Consider the following 22021-nt stretch of genomic DNA (forward strand, 5'->3'; position numbering starts at 1 on the left):
ATGCCACGGAATCCATCCATCCATCCATCTCGTGGAGGCGTCAACCGCACATGGGTCAGATTCGGTTCTCCCCCCTGCCTACTCGTCAGCGTACTCGACTGATGCCGAAACTTTCGTTTCGTTCCGCTCCTGGCTGCTCCGTCGCCGCAGCGCACGCGCACGCGCACGTACCATCACGCCAAAGCGGCCCTCGTGCCCGTGCCCGTGCGCGGCGCGGTCGGCACCCGCCGATCCGCGGCCTCGCGAACCCGCCCGGCCGCTCGCGATGATGGCGGACGGACGCCGCGGAAAAGGTCCCGGCCGGCGACGCGAGATGATGATCCCCGCTTTGAAAAAACCCTGCGCGAGCGTGCGAGCGCACGCGGGACCCCCCAGCCGGGCGGGCGGACGGACAGGGACAGCGACGCCGGCCACGGCACGCGCCCCACCCACCCCCACCAGCCCGCCCGCGGCCGCAGACTGCAACCCGGCAGCCCACGCTCGCCGCCCCTCCGCCCGTCCCCGTTCGGGTTCCGCCTCCGTCCGATTAAAACAACGCGGCCTGCCCATCAAAAGAGATCTCAGGTGGCGCCGCGCCATTGGCCGCCCCCCTCACGCGCGCTGCCGCCACAAGGCGCCAAGCCGAGCGCAGCCGCTGCGACGAAACAGCCTTGACTTTTCGGGCTGTCACGCCCCCGGGCTGCGCTCCCGGCCGCGGACTTTCTGCGACCCCTCTCGCGACCTTTCCTGGGGGCCCCTTATCGAGCCGGTTTCTTAAACCGTTTCGTTACTTGCGTTAACAGTAGCCTGATGGCTACGTATGCGGCCGGTGCAGGAAGAACGGGCGCCTTTGAATACTGTACGGCTCTACCACTCTACCACGGAGCACATGCCGCAGTCCTACACTGACGCTACGGCCCCGGCCAAACAAGGCAAAAAAAAGCAAGCTTAGTTAGGTAAAGGGGTAGAAAAAGGCAAAGCCAGCTCAAAAAATCTACTACCACCCTAATCCCCTTCGGTGTTCGTGTTATATCCTCGAGCCCCCCATCCTGCCGCTCCGCTCCGCTCCCTCGCTCGCTCTCCTCCGCTTGATTCCAGTGGCTCTGCTTCGCTCGTCGTCGTCTCTCGGGAGCAGCACGGGCGGGCGCTTCGGACAGGGTAAGCGGCATCAGCGAATCTGCTCCAATTCCCCCCTCTCTCCTGCTATGAGATCTTGCCTTTTGCTTCCTCGGCTTTGCTGGGATTTGAGCTCTCTCGCGCGCTTTCCCGTTCCCTTTATTGGGATGGAAACCTACGCATCGTGAACTCCTTTCTTTAGTGCTGGTAGACAAGCTTTGGCCGGAGCTCCGGTCGGTTCTTGGGGGTATTTCAGCTCCTGTTGCGTGGCTGAGTGAAAATCGAGTAGGAGGGATCAGCCCCGTCCATCACCAGTCTGTTCAAGAAGCTTGTGGAGCTGTTGTCCAGTTCTGGCTTGTTTGGCTCGGCGCACTCGAGTAAGCCTCTGCCGACAGTTTCGCTTCACCTACTCCTCGGATTTTGACTATGCAGCTGCCCCTCCCACCACCGGCCGCTGAATTGAAGAATTCCGTAGAAGAAGATGTCGTGATATTATCATATGGGTTTTCGTCTGATTTGTTGCTTCCTCTTGGTTTTGGTCGCAGGGTCGGAGACTTGGGAGGAGTAGAGTGTGGTCTCGCCATGGAGCAGCGCAAGGGAGATGCGGTTGCTGCGCCGGCGGCCGCGGCCAACGGGACCGGGGAGCTGATCGGGTACGTCGACGTGCACGTGCGGAGCGCGCGGGACATCCAGAACATCTGCATCTACCACAAGCAGGACGTGTACGCCAAGGTCTCACTGCCGGGGGACGGTGCGCCGGTGGCGTCCACGCAGGTGGTCAACGGCGGCGGGCGAAACCCGGTGTTCGACCAGTCGCTGCGCCTTGGCGTGCGCGCGGGGGACGTCGACGCCGCGCTCCGCTGCGAGGTCTGGATGCTCAGCCGGGTCAAGAACTATCTGCAGGACCAGCTGCTTGGGTTCGCGCTCGTGCCGCTCCCGGAGGTCGTCGCCGCCGACGGCGGCACGCTCGCCCGGGAGTTCCCCCTCACCACCAGCGACCTCTTCCAGACGCCCTCGGGCTTCCTGCAGCTCGAGCTCTCCTATATCGGTGTCGTGCCGGAGGTCGTGCCCATCTCGCCGACGCCCAAGCCGGCGCTGGCCGACCCGGAGGAGGAGCCGGAGAATAACGCCGGCGGCGGCGCAGGGAACGGGAAGGAGTACGAGAAGATCGAGTTCCCCGACCTGAATCTCGTCGAGGAAAACCAGATCATGGTGTCCGAGTACACCGGGCTGCCGTGCGCGGCCGTGGAGGCGCAGAGCTCCGAGAGCCTGCTGACCTCGGAGCACGAGGACGGCGCCACGACCATGAGCCACGAAGCCGGCGTGCGCCTGGTGGAGAGCTTCTCGACGGACCACAGCACCGCTGACTCGGTGGGCGCCTTCCGGAGCGACACGCCGGTCAGCAGCGTGTCCACCACGGAGTCCCCCGGCGCCGCGGCGGTGCCGGCCACTCCTCAGTCAAACTCCAGCTCGGAACCGTCCGGGAACGCCCACTCGTCGGCCGAGCACAAGGAGAAGGCGGCGCCCGAGGCCGCCGACGCGGAGGTCGACTCGTCCCGCACCGTCCAGGAGAGCCCCGCGGCGAACTCGCCCGGCGCCGCGTCGGAGGCCGCGGTGGACAAGCCGGTGATCAGCGTCAACATCGAGCAGGAGGTGAAGGTCGACGGGAACCAGATCATGGATATGTACATGAAGAGCATGCAGCAGTTCACGGACTCGCTGGCCAAGATGAAGCTCCCCGCCTTGGATTTGGACAACGGCAGCAGCGAGAAGAGCAGCCCCGCTGCCGCCGCCTCCGAGGCAGACTCCAGTGGCGCCGACTCGAGCGCGGCGAAGAAGCCGGCTGCCGGCGGGCAGCAGGAGAAGCCGTCTCCCAAGGTGTTCTACGGCAGCCGGGCCTTCTTCTGATCTCTACCGGAGGATCGCCAGAAGCACTAGCCACACCCAACAACGAAGCAAAGAGATGGCATTTGCAGTCGTCTCAGCTGAAAATCTTACTAGCGCAGAGGAATAACACACCACCTTCTCATGCTCTTGTTCTAGGTTTGTCAGATCGGGAATTTGTTGCTCTGCCTTAATGTATCAGTACTTGATGAAAAATGGTTTGGTTTCTATGTTTTAGCACTGTGGTTTAGCTCCTGATGCTGTTTTGCGAACTAACCATAACCGATTCCCTCAATTTTCGTCGGCGATCATTACCGTATTACCAACCATCCGTACGGCACCGGTCGTTTGGTTGCACAGAGGTGCCAGTCTGCAATATGACTGTAAAGACTGGCGGTGGTTGAATTGCTGTGCAGTGTGAAGCCTCAGTCCTACACTACCCACTGGAACAACGAACAAGTACACGTGGTCTGTCAGCGATCGTGTGTTAAGACTTGAGATTCCTGGTTGCAGTTGATTGTTGGCTGTCAATTGGCCTGATCCATTGATCATACTTTTCTAGCTTGACCTATGGATTGGAGGGCGAGAGTGAACCCAACGCCTAATCCGTACTCGATCCTCGTGTTGTTACCATCATTACGATCATCGCAAAGTAGCCTTAGCGAGGACTACCGCAAGTACATGGACCTTTGTCACACGCATGAATTTTAAGTCGGAGCTGGCGCTAGCGTCGGACGGTTGAGCAACGAGAAAAAAATCCTACTGCAACATACATCTCATGTTGCATGCAACATCTAACCTGCTGAAATATTTCTTACGAACAAATCTGCACACAATGTAGCTTATATCGAGGAACTTCAAAAAAATAGAAAGAGATGATACATCTTAAATCAAAATCTGCAACATTAAAAACATCATACGGAAACATTTCAATTCTACTAGTACAACATCACAGATAGTACATTAGAAATCATCTATTGCAATATCCCAATCTGTTTTAGAAACACGAAACAACATCTATTGCATCACCAAAAATCACCATTTGCAACATCCAATAAATCACTGAACAACTCCAATATAAATAAAAATTAAAAAACATTGCAACATCTTGAATCAAAATCATGAAACATCAAAGAACAACTGCTACAACATCTTAAATTATAAGGTATACCAACAGATCGAAAGGACCAATTGAAATAAAAACATCTATTGAAACATCTCAGAAGACCTATTGCAACAAATAAGAAGAGCTCTCGCAACCCTAATTCTGCAACCGAATCAACATGAGCAGAACATGCTTATTAGCTGCAGCCGCGCCATGCTGCTAGAGCTGAAAGGAGGACATGGTGGTGGTCCTCATCGTGGACCTCGGTGACGAGCTGTTGAGCTGCAGCCCTTCACAACGCACCCTTGCTCTCCTTGCGGTCCCATCACCTTCGAGTCCAGTCCTCAAATGCATCATAGCTGCTCGGCTCACCTCCCATGTCCCTTCTTTGCCATAAGGAGGATGGGGGCTGTCTCACCAGTCGTCGTGGCCATCTTGCCGCCCATGGAGCTCCGGGCATGGTCTTGCATCTGATTTGAGTGAGCGGCGGAGAGGCCGATGTGTATCTCGGCATAGCTGTAGAGGTAGCATAGGAGAGAAGCATGGAGATGGCAGTATAGGAGAGAAACTGGGAGATAAGGATGAAACAGGTGCGGGAGGCAAAGGATAATGATATGCACAGTCATCTCTTCGGTGGAAGTGAAATGGGTGGATGGAAATAAATGACCGGAAGGGTGGGCCTACACGCGCTTGATTTTTTTATGTTGCGTCCGGACGACCGTGACTTAGCATTACTGATTTTAAGTACATCGACATACAGATCGCAGTGGAAATGTACAAACTATAAACACACTGCTGGGATGTCACAAGGTTCTCATGCTGTCTCTTTCCTTTTTAATCCATGCCCATATTTTTTTTTCCTTGATCCCTTGACCCTGAGGGGACTTCATTTCGAATGCAAAATGAACTGTAACCCATGTAAGATTCTTGTTTTTTCAAACTTATCTTGAAACTTGATGATGTATTACCATATCATGATCGCTCCACTAACAATTAACAAGACTACAAAGGTCAATTTCTTAGAACTTCGCAAACACCGTGATGCCTTCTTTTCACCTAACCCCAACTAACAGTAAACTCGATCGCAAGTAAGAGAAAAAACTGCCCAGAAAATTGGATCCAAGAATCATTGTACCGTGTCCTTTTTTGTTTCTAGTATCGTCATAAGGCACACTCTTTTCCGGTACTACTATGTGACTTCGGTTCTCATAGTCCACGATCATACGTGCAAAATCAATGCAATCTGCCGCCCCATAGCCCCACACCCTGGACCGCGCATACACTAGTCATGAAGCTAGGCACCTTTCTAGCTCGACCGCTTCGTCATTGTCTTTTGATCAAGACTTAACAAATGACATGAATTAAAGCAACACCTTAACAGTGAGAGCTACATGTTTGTCGACGCAAAGGACCATAGGTCTGAGTCCTTTTGTACTCAAAACTATCAAAGGGAAGCCTAAAACTCCCACTATAGTTTTATTTAATTTGTATTGAAATTTGTTCAAGTTTGATCTTGGTATCCAAGTGATTTCCCCCCTTTTGCCAATAGATGTTGCAAACTCAACGGGCACTTGGGTATCTACTGACTGCGAGCCACAGGATAGACCTCGCTGGATATCCTCTTGCATCTCGTGTGTTGCTCCTAGGTGTACGAGTATGACTGTAGCAGGACACTTGGGCCGATCAAATTCCGTGTCGGTTAATGCTCGGAAAACCCGTGCTGGGCAAGTGCAAGGACGAAAAGCCCAAAAGGCATCCTAAGAATCCCAAACAGTGAAAGTTAAAAGCACATTTCCATGAGTTCTCCCTCGGTCTATCCCTCTCTCCCTGCTTTGTGATTTCCACGAGTTCTTTTCCCTGACTGCTAAATCACTGAGTCAAATACGATTTGACACGAACAAATCCCTGATGAATGGACAAATCACATCCGGGGGTCACGTGGCAGACTCGCAGGCCGTGGATATCCTCGATCCGTCCCCAGCATGGATCGTCGTCGTCACTGAATCCAAAGCGGATCACAAAGTAGTTGTGCGCAGAAAAAAGCGGTAGAAGGAAAAAAGGCCGAGCACAGCACAGCAGGGAGACGCTGACAGCCAGAGGAGGAGGAAGCGTCGCGAAACGCGACCGGCCTCGTCCTTACCACCGGTCGATAGGGATCTCGGCCTCGTGCCCCACCACCGCCCTGCCCATCACCGGATCAGCCCCCGCCCCACCGCAGCGCAGCGCCGCGCGCGCATCACGGGCACGAGCTCACGAGCCCTCGCTTCCGCTTCCTGCGCTCGCGGCGCTCCGATCGGCACCCCGCGCAGAGGAGAGCAGGGGCCTCCGGGGCCCTCCCCCGCGGCGACCTCGTGGCGCTCCTGCGGGGCTGCTTCTCGTTCGGGTCGGGCGGGCGGAGGCGGCCCAAGGCCTCGCCCTTGCCCTCCCCGCCGCGCCTGACCGCCTCGGCGGCCGCGGCCGCCGCGGCAGCGGACGACGGGGCCAAGATGAAGGGCCTCTTCAAGTCCAAGCCACGGACGCCCGTTGACGTCGTGCGGCAGACGCGCGAGAACCTCGTCCACCTCGACCTCAACTCCGGCTCCCGGGGAGGCGACGCCAAGCGCGAGGAGAAGGTGAGAACGAATCTCAGCCTCTGTTTAGAGCCCTCGTGGCTTCGATTCCCCATATCTGCCCGCGGGTTCTGCCCTGATTCCGCGTGAGCGTGCGAGCTGTTTGCTTAGTCTGTGATCCGTAATATCCTTGCATTCGGTTAATTTCGTAACAGTTGGAAATGGTGCTGGCAAGCCAGAGTAGTGATATGAGTCTAGGCTATTTGCCTTTGCTTGCAATTCCTTAGTACCTAGTATTAGTGCCTTAGGTTACTTAATGTTATTCATGATTAAATTGTCACACATAGGAAGGGGATAGCTCATGGAACTACTGGAGATAGGTTTTTGGTGTATCAGCATAGTACTTAATTATGATATTAGTCGGTGCAAATATGAGCATTTTGTAGGTTAATCTAGCTGGCAACTTGTAATCACAACTCACTGTAAAGTTAGTGATTTACTACAAGTTATGAGTGTTTGTAAGCAAAAGTATGACTATGTAACACTTGTATATCTTGACCTAAGTACGGACAACTTACTTTTATTTTCTCCATCAAATACAACTTGTGGAAATGCTTTTGCTGCGTTTTTGGAAAAAGATATCTCGACTTAAGTTATGCTGAAGTCGTCACCAGCAGACCATCACCCTGCATATGCACGGGCAACTTCATGCTCAGAATTATATGCTATATGAACCTTTGTATATTTATCAAGGCCTATGGTTGTCTATAGAAGAAGAAAACAGTATTACAGATGTGCAATGTTTGTCCATTACAATGAGCTGTACCTAAGACAGTTTATGCAGATGGCAGAGCTAAGCAAAAATATCAGGGAATTGAAGTCTATTCTATACGGCAATGGTGAATCAGAGCCTGTAACCGAAGCGTGTGTCCAACTGACCCAAGAGTTCTTCAGGGAGAACACTTTGCGGCTATTAATTATACATCTTCCAAAACTAAATCTGGAGGTATATAACTTGGATACTGTTTTTGTATGTGGATTGACAGCACTACTTAAATACTGTATTTGTACGTAGATTGGCAGCACTGCTGGAATAACTTTTACTATGTATTTAGACCTCTCTTGTTGCTGTGTTTATAAAAACTTTGTAAATACTTATGGATGTATCTTTACTTTTGATTGTTGCAGACTAGGAAAGATGCTACTCAAGTTGTTGCAAACTTGCAAAGACAGCAAGTATCCTCAAAGATAGTTGCGTCTGAGTACCTAGAGTCAAATAAGGATCTCTTGGACATCTTAATTTCAGGGTAAGGCTAATGTACGATTAAAAATAACTACTGATGATCACTTGTCTCTTTCCTTTTACCAAACATATCATTGGAAGATTTTCTTATGTTGTTTATTTAGCTCTCTTTGGTCTTCGAGATTGTCGATGGTACCCACATAATCTCTGGTCCATGTGTTCCATATCTCTCCACCTGACTGTTTTATTACGTACTTGTTTGAATGATATAGTACTAAATGTCTAATTGAGGTTGCTAAAACATAGTTTCTAATGTTCATAGCCTGCTTTTTTTTGGACTGATATGGGTGGTCTCACTCCCACTGACACTTTTCCACTCAAACACTATCCTGTTATCATCATTTGATGGATTAGACCACTGAGTATGTCCATGTATGTTTCTTTACACATGAATTTGACAATACGCATGCAGAGGGGGAAATAACTTTACATCAACATAGCACAAAAGATGTGATTAGTTTTGTAATATCTCATTTGATATTTATAGGATAGCTTCCATTAGCTTGATCTGGAATTAGCTGTGTAATGTTTATTATATGGGATAAGCTTCGTTTATTTTGCTCATTATTTTCACTCTCTCTATATTTATTCACCTTACAGGTATGAGAATATGGACATTGCTTTACATTATGGTGCTATGTTGAGGGAATGTATTCGCCACCAAAGCATTGCAAGGTGAAACAACTGAATTTAGATGCTGATACATACTTTAATACTACAAAGCCTATACTTCATCACAATTAGTTGATGAATCAATCATCACATCATTTGTATCACAATAAAGACAGTCATACCCATGAAGTGCTCATGCAAAAACCACTAATGGAAATCCTCCGACTCAGAGTCACAAGAAGTCAAATGTACCATTTCTTAGGGTCTTTGAGCACTAGGGCACATTAAAATTCGTAAATGAAACATTGAAAATTTACGTAGCATAATGCCTGCTTGGTGAACTTTTTTTTGAGTTGTCCTTTGATATAGCAAATCCAAGTTTTGTTCTTTTTCCTAATTTGATACAAGTCTGATTGCAACCCTTTCAACAAAGGGTGTGTGCATATTGACAGTGTGGTTCTTTATCATACGGATGTTTTTTTGTATATATTTAGAATCACTATGGATGATTTGGAAAAGTTTAGCGATGTGATTTTGGTGAGCTCTGTTTCTACCCAGAATACTATAGGATATCAAAATAAAATGATACCTTCAATGATGATTTAGGCCAAGCTACATCCATTAAGTACTCAAAATTTGTTGAAATTGAAAGCTCCTTTGGAATTGGTACTAATTTGTTATATAGTATTTGTTCATCCATAGGTATGTTTTAGAATCTGAACACATGAAGAAGTTCTTCGACTATATACAGCTTCCAAATTTTGACATAGCTTCTGATGCTTCTGCAACCTTTAAGGTGAGTCCCTCACTTTTGTACCTTTACTAATACTTTTCATATATTATAATCTAGTCTTATCATATTATGCTACTGTAATGTGTAACCAGGAACTATTGACAAGGCATAAAGCAACCGTGGCTGAATTTCTCACCAACAATTATGATTGGGTTAGTATTTTTACCTTGGGAACATTATTGCCAAATCTTTTCATATACAGATGATTTTGTACCCTTCCTTGCACTGCATATGTTCAATCTATTTATGTTCTTCTTAGTCAAGGTCAAGTGAGTCATTCAATCTCTACCTGATTTTGATGTTCCCTAGTTAGGGCTAACCTGATTGGATTGGTTAGATCGATATTTGTTGGCAAGCTGAATTCAGCGTATTGCCCTCTTAAAGGCTTAAATCTTAGTTGTGAATCACTTGGAAGTTTTATATTGATGAATCTTAGATGAAACACCAGAAATTTATTTGGATGATCCTTTGAATAATTGGTTAATTGAATCCCTAGTTTGGCTGGCATAATAGCCTATTCTGATCTACTTGATATGTCTTAATTAGTATCATGTTTTTTTTTTGTATGAAATTTTACTTTTTAATCTTAACCCTCTTGCATTTCCATTCCATAGTTCTTTGAAGAATTCAACTCTAGGTTGCTATCATCAACCAACTACATAACGAAAAGGCAAGCTATCAAGGTACTATCTATCTTTTATGTCTGGTTTTATCTGTGCTTTATTTTTATGGACTGCTAACTGCTGAGTGCAAATCTCAGCAAAGTCTGCTTCAAAAAGCGGTTCCTAGGAACTAGGTGGAACAGCACCGCCTTGCCTAGCAGTTACCTGTTTTTCCATATGGAGAGGTTTAGTGCTTGATCTGTGTATAAAAGTGGAACAAATTGATGATGGGAAAAAACTTTGGTCATGGAACAAAGGAATACATGATAATCTGATATTTCTCTAGCCACCTATAAAAGGTACAACCGCCTAGTCATGGCTAAGGCGCTAGGCGGAGCCTGACTGCCTGCCTAGCATCTAGCACCTTTTGGAACATCATATGTTGTGGTGTTCCTAAATATGAAAATTAGTCTGCGTATCTCGTCCACTCATTGTGCTTTTACAATTTGTCAGTAAAACTTTTTATCAAACAACCCTAGGTTGTGTAATTTGAAGTTTGAATGATCAAGTAGCTTGCTGCTGAACTTTACTTAGGCTTCTCAGTTATGGTTGAAGAGGTCTTATAACTTTTTTAATTGATCAAGGTTCTCACTTTAATATGCTTTTCCTTTCAGTTGCTGGGAGATATGCTGCTAGATAGATCAAATGTTGCAGTCATGATGCGCTATGTTAGTTCCAAAGACAATCTTATGATCCTGATGAACCTCCTAAGGGTCAGTATAATTCATTTCATTTGTAGCAACTTGAGCTTACAATTTTCTCGTTATCCGTGCTTGAAGTACCCTTCAAGTGACTCCTTTTACTATTGCTATCTTCAACTTTTTAGTGCTTTATTTTCTCAGGATTCAAGTAAAAATATTCAAATTGAGGCGTTTCACGTGTTCAAGGTAAGAACAACAGCCATGACATTTGTTTTTTTTAATCCACAGAAGTTTTTCTTACACACATTTGATGATTGTACATCATGCATCACAGCTGTTTGCTGCAAATAAAAACAAACCGGCAGAGGTTGTAAACATACTGGTCACCAATAGAAGCAAGCTTCTTCGCTTTTTCGCTGGATTCAAGATTGACAAAGGTACTATACCTGCTCTAACTTTCGTTCGTGTACTTGCTTGCTAATGTACTCACAAGACCTTGGATGCAGTTCAGTCATATTTCAGCGCATGAGCTGTTCCTAATGTCATTGAATTTAGTCACTGTAGTCGTTTACTCAATGGATCTAATAATCTGCCAGTATAACAGTTTGGCATTGACTAACACTGTTATTATATTAATATGTTATAAACCAGAGGATGAGCAGTTTGAAGCAGACAAGGAGCAGGTCATTAAAGAAATATCGGCACTTTGAGTATGTCTCAGGATGTAATTAGTCCTTGTGATGGTTTTTCTTTTGTTAAGAAAGTGCATGTGTAATAATACATTTCTGTGTGGTATTCTGTCGGACTTAGCGGAACAATATGACCAAATTGGAGTTGGATTCTGCCATGAAAATGTGATAATTTCTATAGAGCGTGTGGTTCTTCTTGCCCCTTTTTTTATGGGTGTATTTCGATGACATACAAAATATGATAATATTAAAGAGTTCAGAAGAACAAAAATATCAAATGAAGGCATCATATCTTATCTGGACCAAACAAAATTATTGGGGTTTTAGTATGAGGAATGAGGTGGTTCATCTGCTTATAGTTCCATAAATTCTTGAGGAATGGAATGAATTGATCATATATAACCCCATTTCTTATGTGCACACAATTAGTATGGAGCCGACTAGACGGATTACACGAGTTTGACGGTTCACAATTATTCCGGAGTGCCGGAGTTGAAAAAAAGGAGTGTTTAACCATAATAGAGGTGGTGTCTCTCTAGGTAGGTGAAACATGCTGGATGTGAGGCGTGCATATGCATGGAGATCACTAGGTGGTGCCGTGGTGCATGCATAAAGTGTAGTAGCATCGGCAGGTAGTGAACGCACGGAGTGTGGACCGTGGAGTAGTGCTGGCAGTTTGTAATAACGTCTAGCTACATTACTCTCAACGAATGTTTTAAAGTCCAAGCTGTGAAAGAGTATAGAGAGCCAGGGCCAATATAAGTAGTTCCAGACTCTTCTGTTTACCTAGCTTCTCCATAACCAAGAGCGAGTTGTCCGTCTCCTATAGGCAAGTTTTCTTTCCCCCTTCCATTAGGTTAGCCATTTAGATATTGGAGCAAAACAAAATACCAGCCTTAGGCCAGATGCTTGTGTTGGGAGTATCGACGACATTTTGCAGCCTCTTCCCTTTTCAGCCTCTGGGGGCATACCACGAGCGAAATAGCACCACCGTGACCCCAACTGCCAAGTGGTGCGATGGCTTCAGGGCTATCCTGAACTCGTCAGCAATTGTTTCCATCAACATGCGTAGCGCCCACCCATTCATTTGTTCCGCGACGCCCTCTTCCCCTCGATTGCGCCGTGGTACCACCGGTGAGTACCTACACCGTACCATGTGTGCTGGTGAGCCTCTTCTAACCATTTACTTTTATTTTCATTTAACAGTGCGGTGTTCTCATGGTTTCTTTGTTTGCTTCATTTTTTTTTTCAGTTTTCAGTGGAGCAAGTTCCTCCTTGAGCTTCGGACTCCGTACTGCCGCCAAGAGCAGCGTCGTAGGGTTGACTTGTGCAATAGCAGAAGAAGCAGACCAAAGAGGATGCGATGGCATTGGCAGGGCGAGCGCGAACCAAAAGCTAGGGATGTAGATCTTACATGATAGTTTGTTGCACGTCCTGATCGTACGCGCTGTGATATTCCAATATCTAAATTGGGAACTGGGAGAGAAGAAAGAAGAGAACTAGCTAGTCCAGAGGAGGACTCGCTCATGGCGGTCAGGACACAATCATGGAGCAGATGAACACGAGAGGGTGCAACTGTTTATATAGCAGCGCTTTCGTATCATTCCTCTCGGCTAAATTTAAAAAATCACTAGCTGAAAGTCATGCAGATCGTCATGTATAAACTACCAGCACTCTCCATGCAAAGCCTCCACATATCTAACATGTTCCAGCTGCCTGGAAACAAACTCTTAAGCCTTGACAAACTAATAGGCATATATATTGACCACTTCTAGTGCAACCACTCCATTATAATTTAGATTTAACCTTCCATAAGCGTCCTGCCACGTAGCTGCATTATCCCTGGCCTAATGGATTGTCTGTGCTGTGATAAAATACTTCCTCCGCCCTCGGTTGCACTTCCTCTGTTCCAAATTATAGGTCGTTTTGACCTTTTTAGTTTATAGATATTATTGTGCATCTAGACATACAATATATCTAGATGCATAATAATATATACGAACTAAAAAAGCTAAAATGATCTACAATTTGGAATTGATGGAGTAGGTCATTTTGGCATTTCTAGATTCATAACTTTTACTATGCATCTAGACATAGTATATATCTAGGTGCGTAGCAAAACTATGAACTTCGAAATACCAAAACAACATATAATTTGAAATTGAGGGAGTAGCAAGATAGCTGATGCGTTATGTTCTATACGAAACAAACGGCCTGCTTCGGTTCAATTCAACCAGACTGAGCGGGCAACAGGTCATCAGTCTGTTAGCTTTGTGGTAAGCTGGTAATACATGAATTGCCAGCGTACTCCTATGTAAAAGCTAGTATAAAAGAAACAGTATTTAACCCAAAAAGAGAATTGGCCTTGCTCAGGCCTGGAGGCTGTAGGCCTGCAACAACTTGTAATTGCAGTCCTGGAGTTTGATCTGGGCTTGTTTAGTTTGGTGCATCCCAGTCCCAGCTGAGATTTGTGAATTGTGAAGGATTGATTAACTTGTTGATAGATTTCCTTGGTTTCTTCTTACCAAACTGCCGTCCATTTTTTTTTCCCGAACAATACCGGGGGAAGATCCCCACCTACATTTTCATTGATCGAAGTAGCACTTGTACAGTAAAAACCCCGGCATACTTGTACATTTTCGAACTGCCGTCCATATTCAACTCGACGCCCTGGATCCATGTACGCCGTCCACCGCCATGGCATTGAGGAGAAGGACGCCATGCTCCCAGCTCCCGAGCTCGGTGCCCTGCACGACGTCCCCCGCCTCCGTGCTAGACGTGCCGGACAGCCTCGCGCGGAGCCATCTCAGATCGTCAGAGACGGTTTCGGAAGGCAGCAGGGCTCATCGCCGGCTCCAGCGCCGCATACGGGTGTTCACGGATGGTGGCAGGTCTGGATCGGCAGCAGTCACTGGTGGAAGCACGGCCTCGCCGGCCTCCATGTCGCCGGACTGAAGATTAATCCCTATTTACCATCTGAATCAGGGGGCTTTCTTAAAAATATCGGATCTATATTTTACATATAACCCCCTAATTTGGATCGCGATTATTAATCGCGATACAAATAAGGGGGCTTTCTGAAAATATCACATCCAATATTTTACACATACCCCCTAACTTGGATCGCAGTCAATAATCGCGATCCAATATTTTACATATACCCCCCTACATTCCTCGAAATTTCATAAATGAAGCCCTCCGTTTAGATGGGCTGCTCATCATTCTCTCGTCCCCCGACGATTCGCCGGCGCCGGCGGCCGCCGCACCGTTGCTCCAGGTGCAGGCACATGGCCCAGCCTCCCACGACCTGCAAATCCCAGTGAAAGATATCTACTCTTCAACTCCGAAGCAGATTCACTTGCTTCTGCGGCAAGGACCGGAAGCATGCGATTCGCCGCCTCACATGTACGCGCCGCCGCCGATCTCCCGCCATCGTTTGCTAAATGGGGGCGCGAGGGAAGATATGTCTGGGGCCTCCGACTGTGCCGTTCCGGCGTCGACGTTGCGGGCAGCGGGCTCCTTCAATTGGGGCCAGCGTTTGTAAGATAGACTTGTGCTCTTGTGTTCCACTTCTATCTGATTATATGCTTCACTGTAGCCATTGTTTGTAGTGTGCCCCCAAATTTTGTGCATGTTTTTCATTTTATATTTTTGTTTCAATACAGCATTGTTCGGTCTTATCAAATGATTTAGTTGTACGATCATTTGCTATTGGATTCACACATGCCACCATTTCAGCAGTGCAGGCTGCAGCCTGATCACTGTCCGACAGCCCAAGCCTTCGTAAGCACTCTGCTATTTGACAAAGATTAAAGATAGGATAGCACCAAACATTGACATTTTGTATTGGACCGTTGGAGGTTTGAATCGTCAGGCAAGAAAAGATGCAGTTCATCAGTCGGTACCATCGACGCTATGCCATTTGATCTGTGTACAAGAGACTAAACTAAGCTTGATGGATCAACACACAGCTTCCTACCTCGGTGGATACAGACTGCGTAACTTCGCCTACAAACTGGCCACCGGAGTGTTTGGCACGAGAGGGGGCATCTTAATGCTCTGGAATGATGACTTCATTAGCTGCTCCAACATAGACATAGACATAGACATAGCCAAGAACCATGTTCTGAATTGAATGTTCAAAATTAAATCTTGTTCAGAACTGGCATATAGCGGTGTAGCTGAGGATTAACCACCATGTATGTTGAATTTATTCCTGCATTTTTTGCAACTATGTGCTGTGATGTTGTTTGTGTCCAATTTGGTCACGGCAAGTTTAGGACATGGTCACAAATGTCTTTTTTTTTTGGAAAAAAAAGAATGCCCAAAGCGAGTTTGTGATTGTCTTTCTTTCGAAAATTTTCCTCACTTCTGCACATTGTACTTTCCTGATCTATCGAACTGCTTGGTACATTTATCAAATTTTATCCGTGGCTTGGTGTGTTACTGGTTGGATGCAGAATTATATTAGGTCATTTATTTCATTCCTGGGAAGAAGGTAAAGGTTGTGTTTGCCCTAGGTAAGCTTTCTTTTTACTAATAACACTGAAGAAAGAGAGTTTGTATTACCAAATTTTGGGTTGTATTGTCTATGATATGTCCTGCATATAACTTCCAGTTGATCAGGCCGTCGCCTTTTTTCGAGAATGATCAGTAATTCAGTACGTTGCTGAACCACTGTGAGGCAGCTCTGCATACTACATTTGTCCAATTATATAGCAGTAATTATGAAGTGAGTTTGTGGTTTTCTCACACCTGCAATTTTCCCCCCTTTCTGTATATTGTACTTTCTTGGTCTGTCAAACTGCATAGTACAGTACATGTGTCGAATTCTATCCAACCAGTAACACAAGTCATGGATAGAATTCGACAAATGTACTATGATTTCCTTGTATATGATTTGTCCTGCATAAATTTCCAGTTGATCAATCTGTTGGTGAACCACTTGTGCAGGCAGCCGTGGCCCTGGCAGTGGCAAAGGCAACGTTACATGATTCTGAACCAGTTTGGATTTACACCCCCCCACCCCCACCCCCCCATATACAAAAAGTTTTTAAGGCTGTTTCTCTGCATGTGCAATGTAGGAGTATAAAAGAAAGCAAAGAAATAAATCAGTAAGACATGGCGCTGTAATAAGTGAAAAATGAAAGAGGACGGTCATAAGAGGCTCACCAACACCGCTTGGAGCGGCTTGAAACATACTATTAATAGGGTGGACGCTGCGCGTATCTATTTATAATCTTATATCCTTGTTTGATATGTAGGACAAACAGATAATTACTGACAAGTTCAGGACCTGAACACATCGCGGCATTGGGGCGTTAAGGCCACCACCGTGCTGTTTGTTAAGAAATCTAAGAAGGATCGGAGAACATGTTGAATAGTTCCATATAACACTCCACCGGCGAGGCTAGAAGGGGATGAGATTACGAAATGTAATCAATACTCCCAACACGAGCGTCTAGGCTAAGGGTGGTGCTTTGTTTTGCTCCAATATCTTAATGGTTTAAATGGGAGGAGGAAAAAACTAAACTTATCCAGGGTGGACAACTCGCTCATGGTTGTATTTGTATCATACTCTTAGTCATGGAGATGATGAACTCAAGAGTCAAGAGGCCGTAGCTACTTATAGTGGTATACTGGTTCTCTATAAAAAGCTGAACTTTAAAAGGCTGAAAGTAATGCAGAAGTTATGTACAAACTACCAACACCACTCCACTCTCCAAGTCTCATGCGTGCATTGCTCTAATCTCTATGCATGCGCCACCTACCAGAAGTAACGGCTTTAGCCTTTCATGCATACGCATGCGTCCACATCCTGCATGATTTAACCACCTGGAAACAAACTAAAACATACATTTGAACACTTCTAGTGCTAAGTGCAAGATTCAGATCTCTGTTTTTTAATTTCAACAAAATCAAATATAACTGAAGGATATAAGCTCAGTAGGGTCACAACTGTCTATTAATTCCAAAATCACCTAAAGTGATGCCCATAGCACTCCCTCCGTTCCAAATCATAGATCGTTTTGACTTTTTAAGATACATAGTTTGTGCTATGTATCTAGATCTAATATATATCTATGCGCGTAGAAAAACTATACATTTAGAAAAGTTAAAACGACATATATTTAGGACAGAGGAAGTACATAACATCTATATTATACTAAGGAATATTAAGGAATATATGTTAAGCCCTATCACCCACCAAATCTATAGCTTATTTAAGCTGACAAAATTTGTAGAAAAAGACACCAACTTCTACAAATGTCAAATTAGTTTTATTAAATCCATCATAAAATATTTTTATAGTGTATTTATTTGGTATTTATATGTTAATGTGTTTCTTCCTGTAGCATTTGATTTGGTTTCTGGTTGGTGGAGGTGACAACGAGGGGAGGGGTTGGATGACTAGGTGGTGCGGAAGCCACCAAGTATGATCATGCATCGGACTATCAGTGGATGGTACCTCTTTTTAGATAAATCATTTCTGGTGTAGTGTTGTCCTCTCTACCTTTGCTCGAACTAGCTTCCCCCTATTTTATCATCTCCATCAACTCACTTCTCCATCTTCTTGTGCCATTCTCATCTCTTTCCATAAGCCCGCGGACCCAAGCCAACTGAGCTTTATCACGTGCAAGGGGTTGTCCGGCAGATAGTGTCTTCGAGCTCTTGCCGTACGTGGAGAGTTCTGTGATGATTCTGGAAACGCTTATGGCGATCTACGTCCACTCATCGTCGATGAATCGCTGCCACCCACTTTCCGACATGTACCGATTTAAGATGCCATCTATGCTAGAGAGTGCAGTCGACACCATACTGGTCATCCTGTAAATTAAAATACTTAAACACATGTATACGAGTTCTACTACGCACTAGACTAACTAGTTGAACAAATAATATTGGTAACTCAAAACGCACCTCTCTGGCCTGCTGCGGCGTGGTGCTTTTCAAATTTACTTCTCCTTCACTTTATTTGATGAGCATTGTGCGGTTTTCATATTGAGACTACGTAGTGTTTGAACAATGTATAATAAAATTGAACCAAATTTAAGCTTAAGATAGAATATTATTCTATCCAATACAATAAAGTCATTCAGTTTGATGATAATTCATTTAGTTTTTTCCTGCTAAGTTTGCGGTCAGACAAACGTAGACGTAGGAGGTGTTTGGCTGGAGCCTTGGAGAGTTGGAGGCCAAACACGCACGAACCAGCAAATTGCACGGGAAATGTTGGACGTTAATTTTAGATCCACTCATCTTCTCCGATTTCCCCGGCCTGTAACCCGGCAGCCGCACCAAAAAACCCCAGGCCGCCAGGCGCCGCCCCGACCCACCGCGCCACCATGCCCGCCGCCGCGGCGCTCCGGCCGACCGAACCGCTCCCACTTCCGAGCGGGCTCTCCCTAACACCGCGCCTCAAGCTTATCCTCACCTTCTTCCGTGCTGACCTCACCATCCGCCCCCTCGACGAGTGGCAGCTCAAGTCTGCCCTCCTCACCTTCCTCCGCGACCCGCCCCTCTCACTCCCGCTCCTCCCCGACTCCGACCTCTCCGTGCGCCGCCTTCCCAACCTCCAGAAGCGCCGCCGCGAGGAGCCCGTCGCCTCCGGGGCCCTCCATGTCCGCGACCTATCCTTACTACGCCCCCGCAAAGGCGACAGTGAGGCCGAGGAGATGACCCCGGAACAGGAGGAGGAGAAATACTTCGAGTGGCGGAGCTCCCTGGTCGAGAAGCTCGAAGGCATTGAGCTCAATCTCGAGGGAGTCAAGTTCCGGATGACCATCGAGATCCCGCCGTCGGAAGACTTCAGGACGATGAAGAAATCGTGGGAGGATTTCTACTCCTCCGAGTTACTCAATAGCAGTATGTACTGGTTCCTGTATTGTATTTTGTTGGTTGCAATTCCTGCTACATGGAGTTGGGATTGATATTTGCTGCTATCAGGGAATCCGGTGAGGAAGATAGCGAGAAGGCCTGACACTATTATTGTCCGTGGAGTGCCGTCCAGGTGGTTTGCAGAGACAAGAGTATCATCCAAGCCATCCACGCTGGTCACACACACTATTTTCTCAGCTCTCGGTAAAATAAGGTGTGCTCTGGTGTTCTCCTAGTTTGTTTGGCTCATAATTCAGTACCTGCTTTTTCACTGATTATGTAGTTCATGCTTTTGTGTCAATGGGCTACAGCCCAAATGAATTACTACTATAAGAAATGGAAGCTGCCAAGGCCTAAAGATATCTAAACTAACTGGATATGGTCTACATTCGTCCTCTTAGAAATCTAAATCATCATTGTTTGATTCATTTTGTTAGACTCAGTAGCTTCTTAATTTTTTCATCTAACAATATTTATTCTCACGTGTCTTATGTTATCCTGAAAAGTGGATGGTGTTACTGAATTGATATGCATAGATAAAACTCTGTATCACAATTCCGAAGGTAGCTTCTCAATATGTGCTAGTATTTGTGAAATTTTCTCATATTGTGTTGTGCCTTTGTGTAAAGTGGTAATATGATACTTCGTAAACTCATTAGTAATAAATATATAAATTTGCGATGATTATGATTCATATGAAGAAATATTCTGAATCATAACTAGAAAATTGCCCTTTGCAAAATGATATTCTGTGAATTGTCTTCACTGAAGCCGTGATATTGTGATTCTTCGATTTTTTTTTGGGTATCTGTATTCATCTAGTTTTTTCATTACTAGCCTTCAAAGTAATATGATGAATTTTACTCTGTTAATACTAGTTTCTGCAACGCATTTTACTGTCTGTGAATACTTATTTTGCCTAGTACTTCCTTGCAATATTCTTCCATCCAAATGACAGGACTCTAAATATTGCCAATGATGATGAGTTAGAAGCCAAAGAAGATGGAGCCAATAAGGAGCTCATATCTGGACTCAATTGCAAAGTTTGGGTGCAATTTGAGAGCTATGATGACTTCCATGATGCAATGAAGGCGTTATGTGGACGCTCTTTAGAGAAGGTAAGAGTTTTTAAAAAAAATTCTATCTCATTTTTCAATGCTTCATTCCTATTAGAACACATAATGTGGCAAATATGAAAAATCGACAACATTTGCTTCACCACTATATTTAAGGTACCTAAGTTGATTCGTTCCATAAGGTAATTTTGCAGCAGTTGTTTATCAGTAGTGATTTTGTATGGACATTTCATAGCTTGTGCCCTTCTCAAGTTCTCGTGCGTGACATAATCATATAAACCATCTCAAATAGTGCTAGATATTATCTACTTGTTACTTTATAAAACATTTATGGCTGCCTTGTTACTCTCTTCTCTGGTAAACCCTGTGGAAAACCATTTCATGATCTTGAAAATGCCTAACTTTGTAGTGCATGAACTGGAAACCTAGTGAGCCATAGTACCATGTACTAATTAGAGTACAGATATCATAAATATCCAAGGACAACAAAGCAGCAAGAAGCTCAAAATGCCTATATGTATTGTAAGTATTTGTATGATGATTGACAGCCGCAACAGTTGTCAGGAATTGCTCATTCTCATTTCCTTGCATATATAGCTGTAGCAAGTGGTAACTTCACTTTTCTATAGACACTAACAGAGACTCACATGTTTGCAAGACCTTTTCTTTTTAGAATTGGTTCAAAACATCTAATGGTTGTTTGTATTCTGTGTTTTGAAAACATAATGAGATCTGACTTTAGTTTGTTTCTGAAGGAAGGATCGCGGCTAAGGGTAGACTATGATGTGACCTGGGACCGCGAAGGTTTCTTTCGTATTGCTCAGTATGAACCTGCTCGTAGCAATGTAGGTGAGAAGGATGCATCAGCGTCGGTTCATGGCCGGAAGAAACATTACACTTCACGAATTGAGTCAGATCATAGGAAGAGATTTAGGGTAAGTCACCAGATAAAGTCTTATACTTGAAGTGTCAAGTCTTCTATGCGGTGTCCAGTGTGTGTGATCTGCTTCAATGGAACATTTGTGTGCATGGTAGTTGATACTTGATAGCTGCCAAATTATCTGTGGATCTAAGTTTCCATGGTTCTAGTAAAATCACCACCTGTTTTGTCAATTGTATGTACCATACTTTCATTTTGAATTATTGGTTAATATATCCAGATACTAGGCATTATTATGGAGTTTATCTTGCCAGTTTCAGTGGGTTTTGCAAATATGATGTATTTATTCCTTCTGTCTATATGTTCTCAAAATTTCTAATCTCGTCTCCCTTCATTGTCATTCAGGATTGATGACACAAGGCATGGTATGGGAAGACATTGCTATGTTATGAGAGGGAAAACGGCTGATTTGTATCATTGTATTGCTCCATTCTCAGATTTCAACTTTTTTTTCCACCTTTCATTGTCAATTAACTAACAGAAAATCATTCTGATAGTTACTGATTTGTAGTTATAACTATCAGTATTGTCCTGGTTGATGCCCAGACGGCAGATATCACGACAAAACGAAATTGTTTTTTCGTGTCTAAGAATCCACAGCACATTGAGCATCGGCGGACGGCGGTTCCGCCCATGCTCATTTATCAGTCACAATGGCATCTGAGTTCACTGTATTGAATGATCAGAAATGAGAATAGGGATGGATAAGCCTAACGGCAGATAGGGTACAGCCGTGCAGGCGGAGGCGGAGCTTTCTAGATACAAGAACTGCAGTCTTTCTGGTCTGGATAACA

At 45.4% G+C, this 22021-nt stretch overlaps 3 protein-coding genes across 6 annotated transcripts; all 3 read left to right on the forward strand.

Moving 5' to 3' along the window:
• The first annotated feature begins 853 nt into the window (after positions 1-853).
• LOC117845261 (uncharacterized) lies at positions 854-3216 on the forward strand. Of its 2 annotated transcripts, none has more exons than XM_034726231.2 (2): positions 854-1137; positions 1641-3216. In XM_034726231.2, the coding sequence occupies exon 2, from the start codon at positions 1678-1680 to the stop codon at positions 3001-3003; it is 1326 nt and encodes a 441-aa protein (XP_034582122.1). In that variant the 5' UTR covers positions 854-1137; positions 1641-1677; the 3' UTR covers positions 3004-3216. The 2 variants fall into 2 exon arrangements, with proteins under 2 accessions (XP_034582122.1, XP_034582124.1); XM_034726233.2 differs by lacking the exon at positions 854-1137 and adding an exon at positions 1144-1472.
• Positions 3217-6154: 2938 nt separating this feature from the next.
• Positions 6155-11513, forward strand: LOC117845612 (putative MO25-like protein At5g47540). Of its 2 annotated transcripts, none has more exons than XM_034726677.2 (11): positions 6155-6696; positions 7469-7639; positions 7822-7940; positions 8537-8611; positions 9251-9344; positions 9434-9493; positions 9956-10024; positions 10618-10716; positions 10846-10890; positions 10979-11081; positions 11296-11513. In XM_034726677.2, the coding sequence occupies exons 1-11, from the start codon at positions 6571-6573 to the stop codon at positions 11352-11354; spliced, it is 1020 nt and encodes a 339-aa protein (XP_034582568.1). In that variant the 5' UTR covers positions 6155-6570; the 3' UTR covers positions 11355-11513. The 2 variants fall into 2 exon arrangements, with proteins under 2 accessions (XP_034582568.1, XP_034582569.1); XM_034726678.2 differs by having other exon boundaries at positions 6157-6696; positions 7478-7639.
• A 7069-nt stretch (positions 11514-18582) lies between these two features.
• On the forward strand, positions 18583-21881 carry LOC117845989 (uncharacterized). 2 transcript variants are annotated; one of them, XM_034727084.2, is made up of 5 exons: positions 18591-19199; positions 19281-19425; positions 20170-20329; positions 21043-21222; positions 21573-21881. In XM_034727084.2, the coding sequence occupies exons 1-5, from the start codon at positions 18680-18682 to the stop codon at positions 21576-21578; spliced, it is 1011 nt and encodes a 336-aa protein (XP_034582975.1). In that variant the 5' UTR covers positions 18591-18679; the 3' UTR covers positions 21579-21881. The 2 variants fall into 2 exon arrangements, with proteins under 2 accessions (XP_034582976.1, XP_034582975.1); XM_034727085.2 differs by lacking the exon at positions 21573-21881 and having other exon boundaries at positions 18583-19199; positions 21047-21207.
• The last annotated feature ends 140 nt before the right edge of the window (positions 21882-22021 follow it).

This window comes from Setaria viridis, chromosome 2 (assembly GCF_005286985.2).
Source record: "Setaria viridis chromosome 2, Setaria_viridis_v4.0, whole genome shotgun sequence".
NCBI classification, from domain to species: Eukaryota; Viridiplantae; Streptophyta; class Magnoliopsida; order Poales; family Poaceae; genus Setaria; species Setaria viridis.

What these genes read in the sequence shown, in the direction of transcription:
- LOC117845261 (XM_034726231.2), top strand. Translation starts at nt 1,678, where the DNA reads ATGGAGCAGCGCAAGGGAGATGCGGTTGCTGCGCCGGCGGCCGCGGCC.
- LOC117845612 (XM_034726677.2), top strand. Translation starts at nt 6,571, where the DNA reads ATGAAGGGCCTCTTCAAGTCCAAGCCACGGACGCCCGTTGACGTCGTG. An exon ending in TTCCAAAACTAAATCTGGAG is followed by an intron (nt 7,640 to 7,821) that starts GTATATAACTTG and finishes TGATTGTTGCAG; the next exon opens with ACTAGGAAAGATGCTACTCA. An exon ending in TCCTGATGAACCTCCTAAGG is followed by an intron (nt 10,717 to 10,845) that starts GTCAGTATAATT and finishes TTATTTTCTCAG; the next exon opens with GATTCAAGTAAAAATATTCA.
- LOC117845989 (XM_034727084.2), top strand. Translation starts at nt 18,680, where the DNA reads ATGCCCGCCGCCGCGGCGCTCCGGCCGACCGAACCGCTCCCACTTCCG. An exon ending in TCAGCTCTCGGTAAAATAAG is followed by an intron (nt 19,426 to 20,169) that starts GTGTGCTCTGGT and finishes TCCAAATGACAG; the next exon opens with GACTCTAAATATTGCCAATG. An exon ending in GTGGACGCTCTTTAGAGAAG is followed by an intron (nt 20,330 to 21,042) that starts GTAAGAGTTTTT and finishes TTGTTTCTGAAG; the next exon opens with GAAGGATCGCGGCTAAGGGT.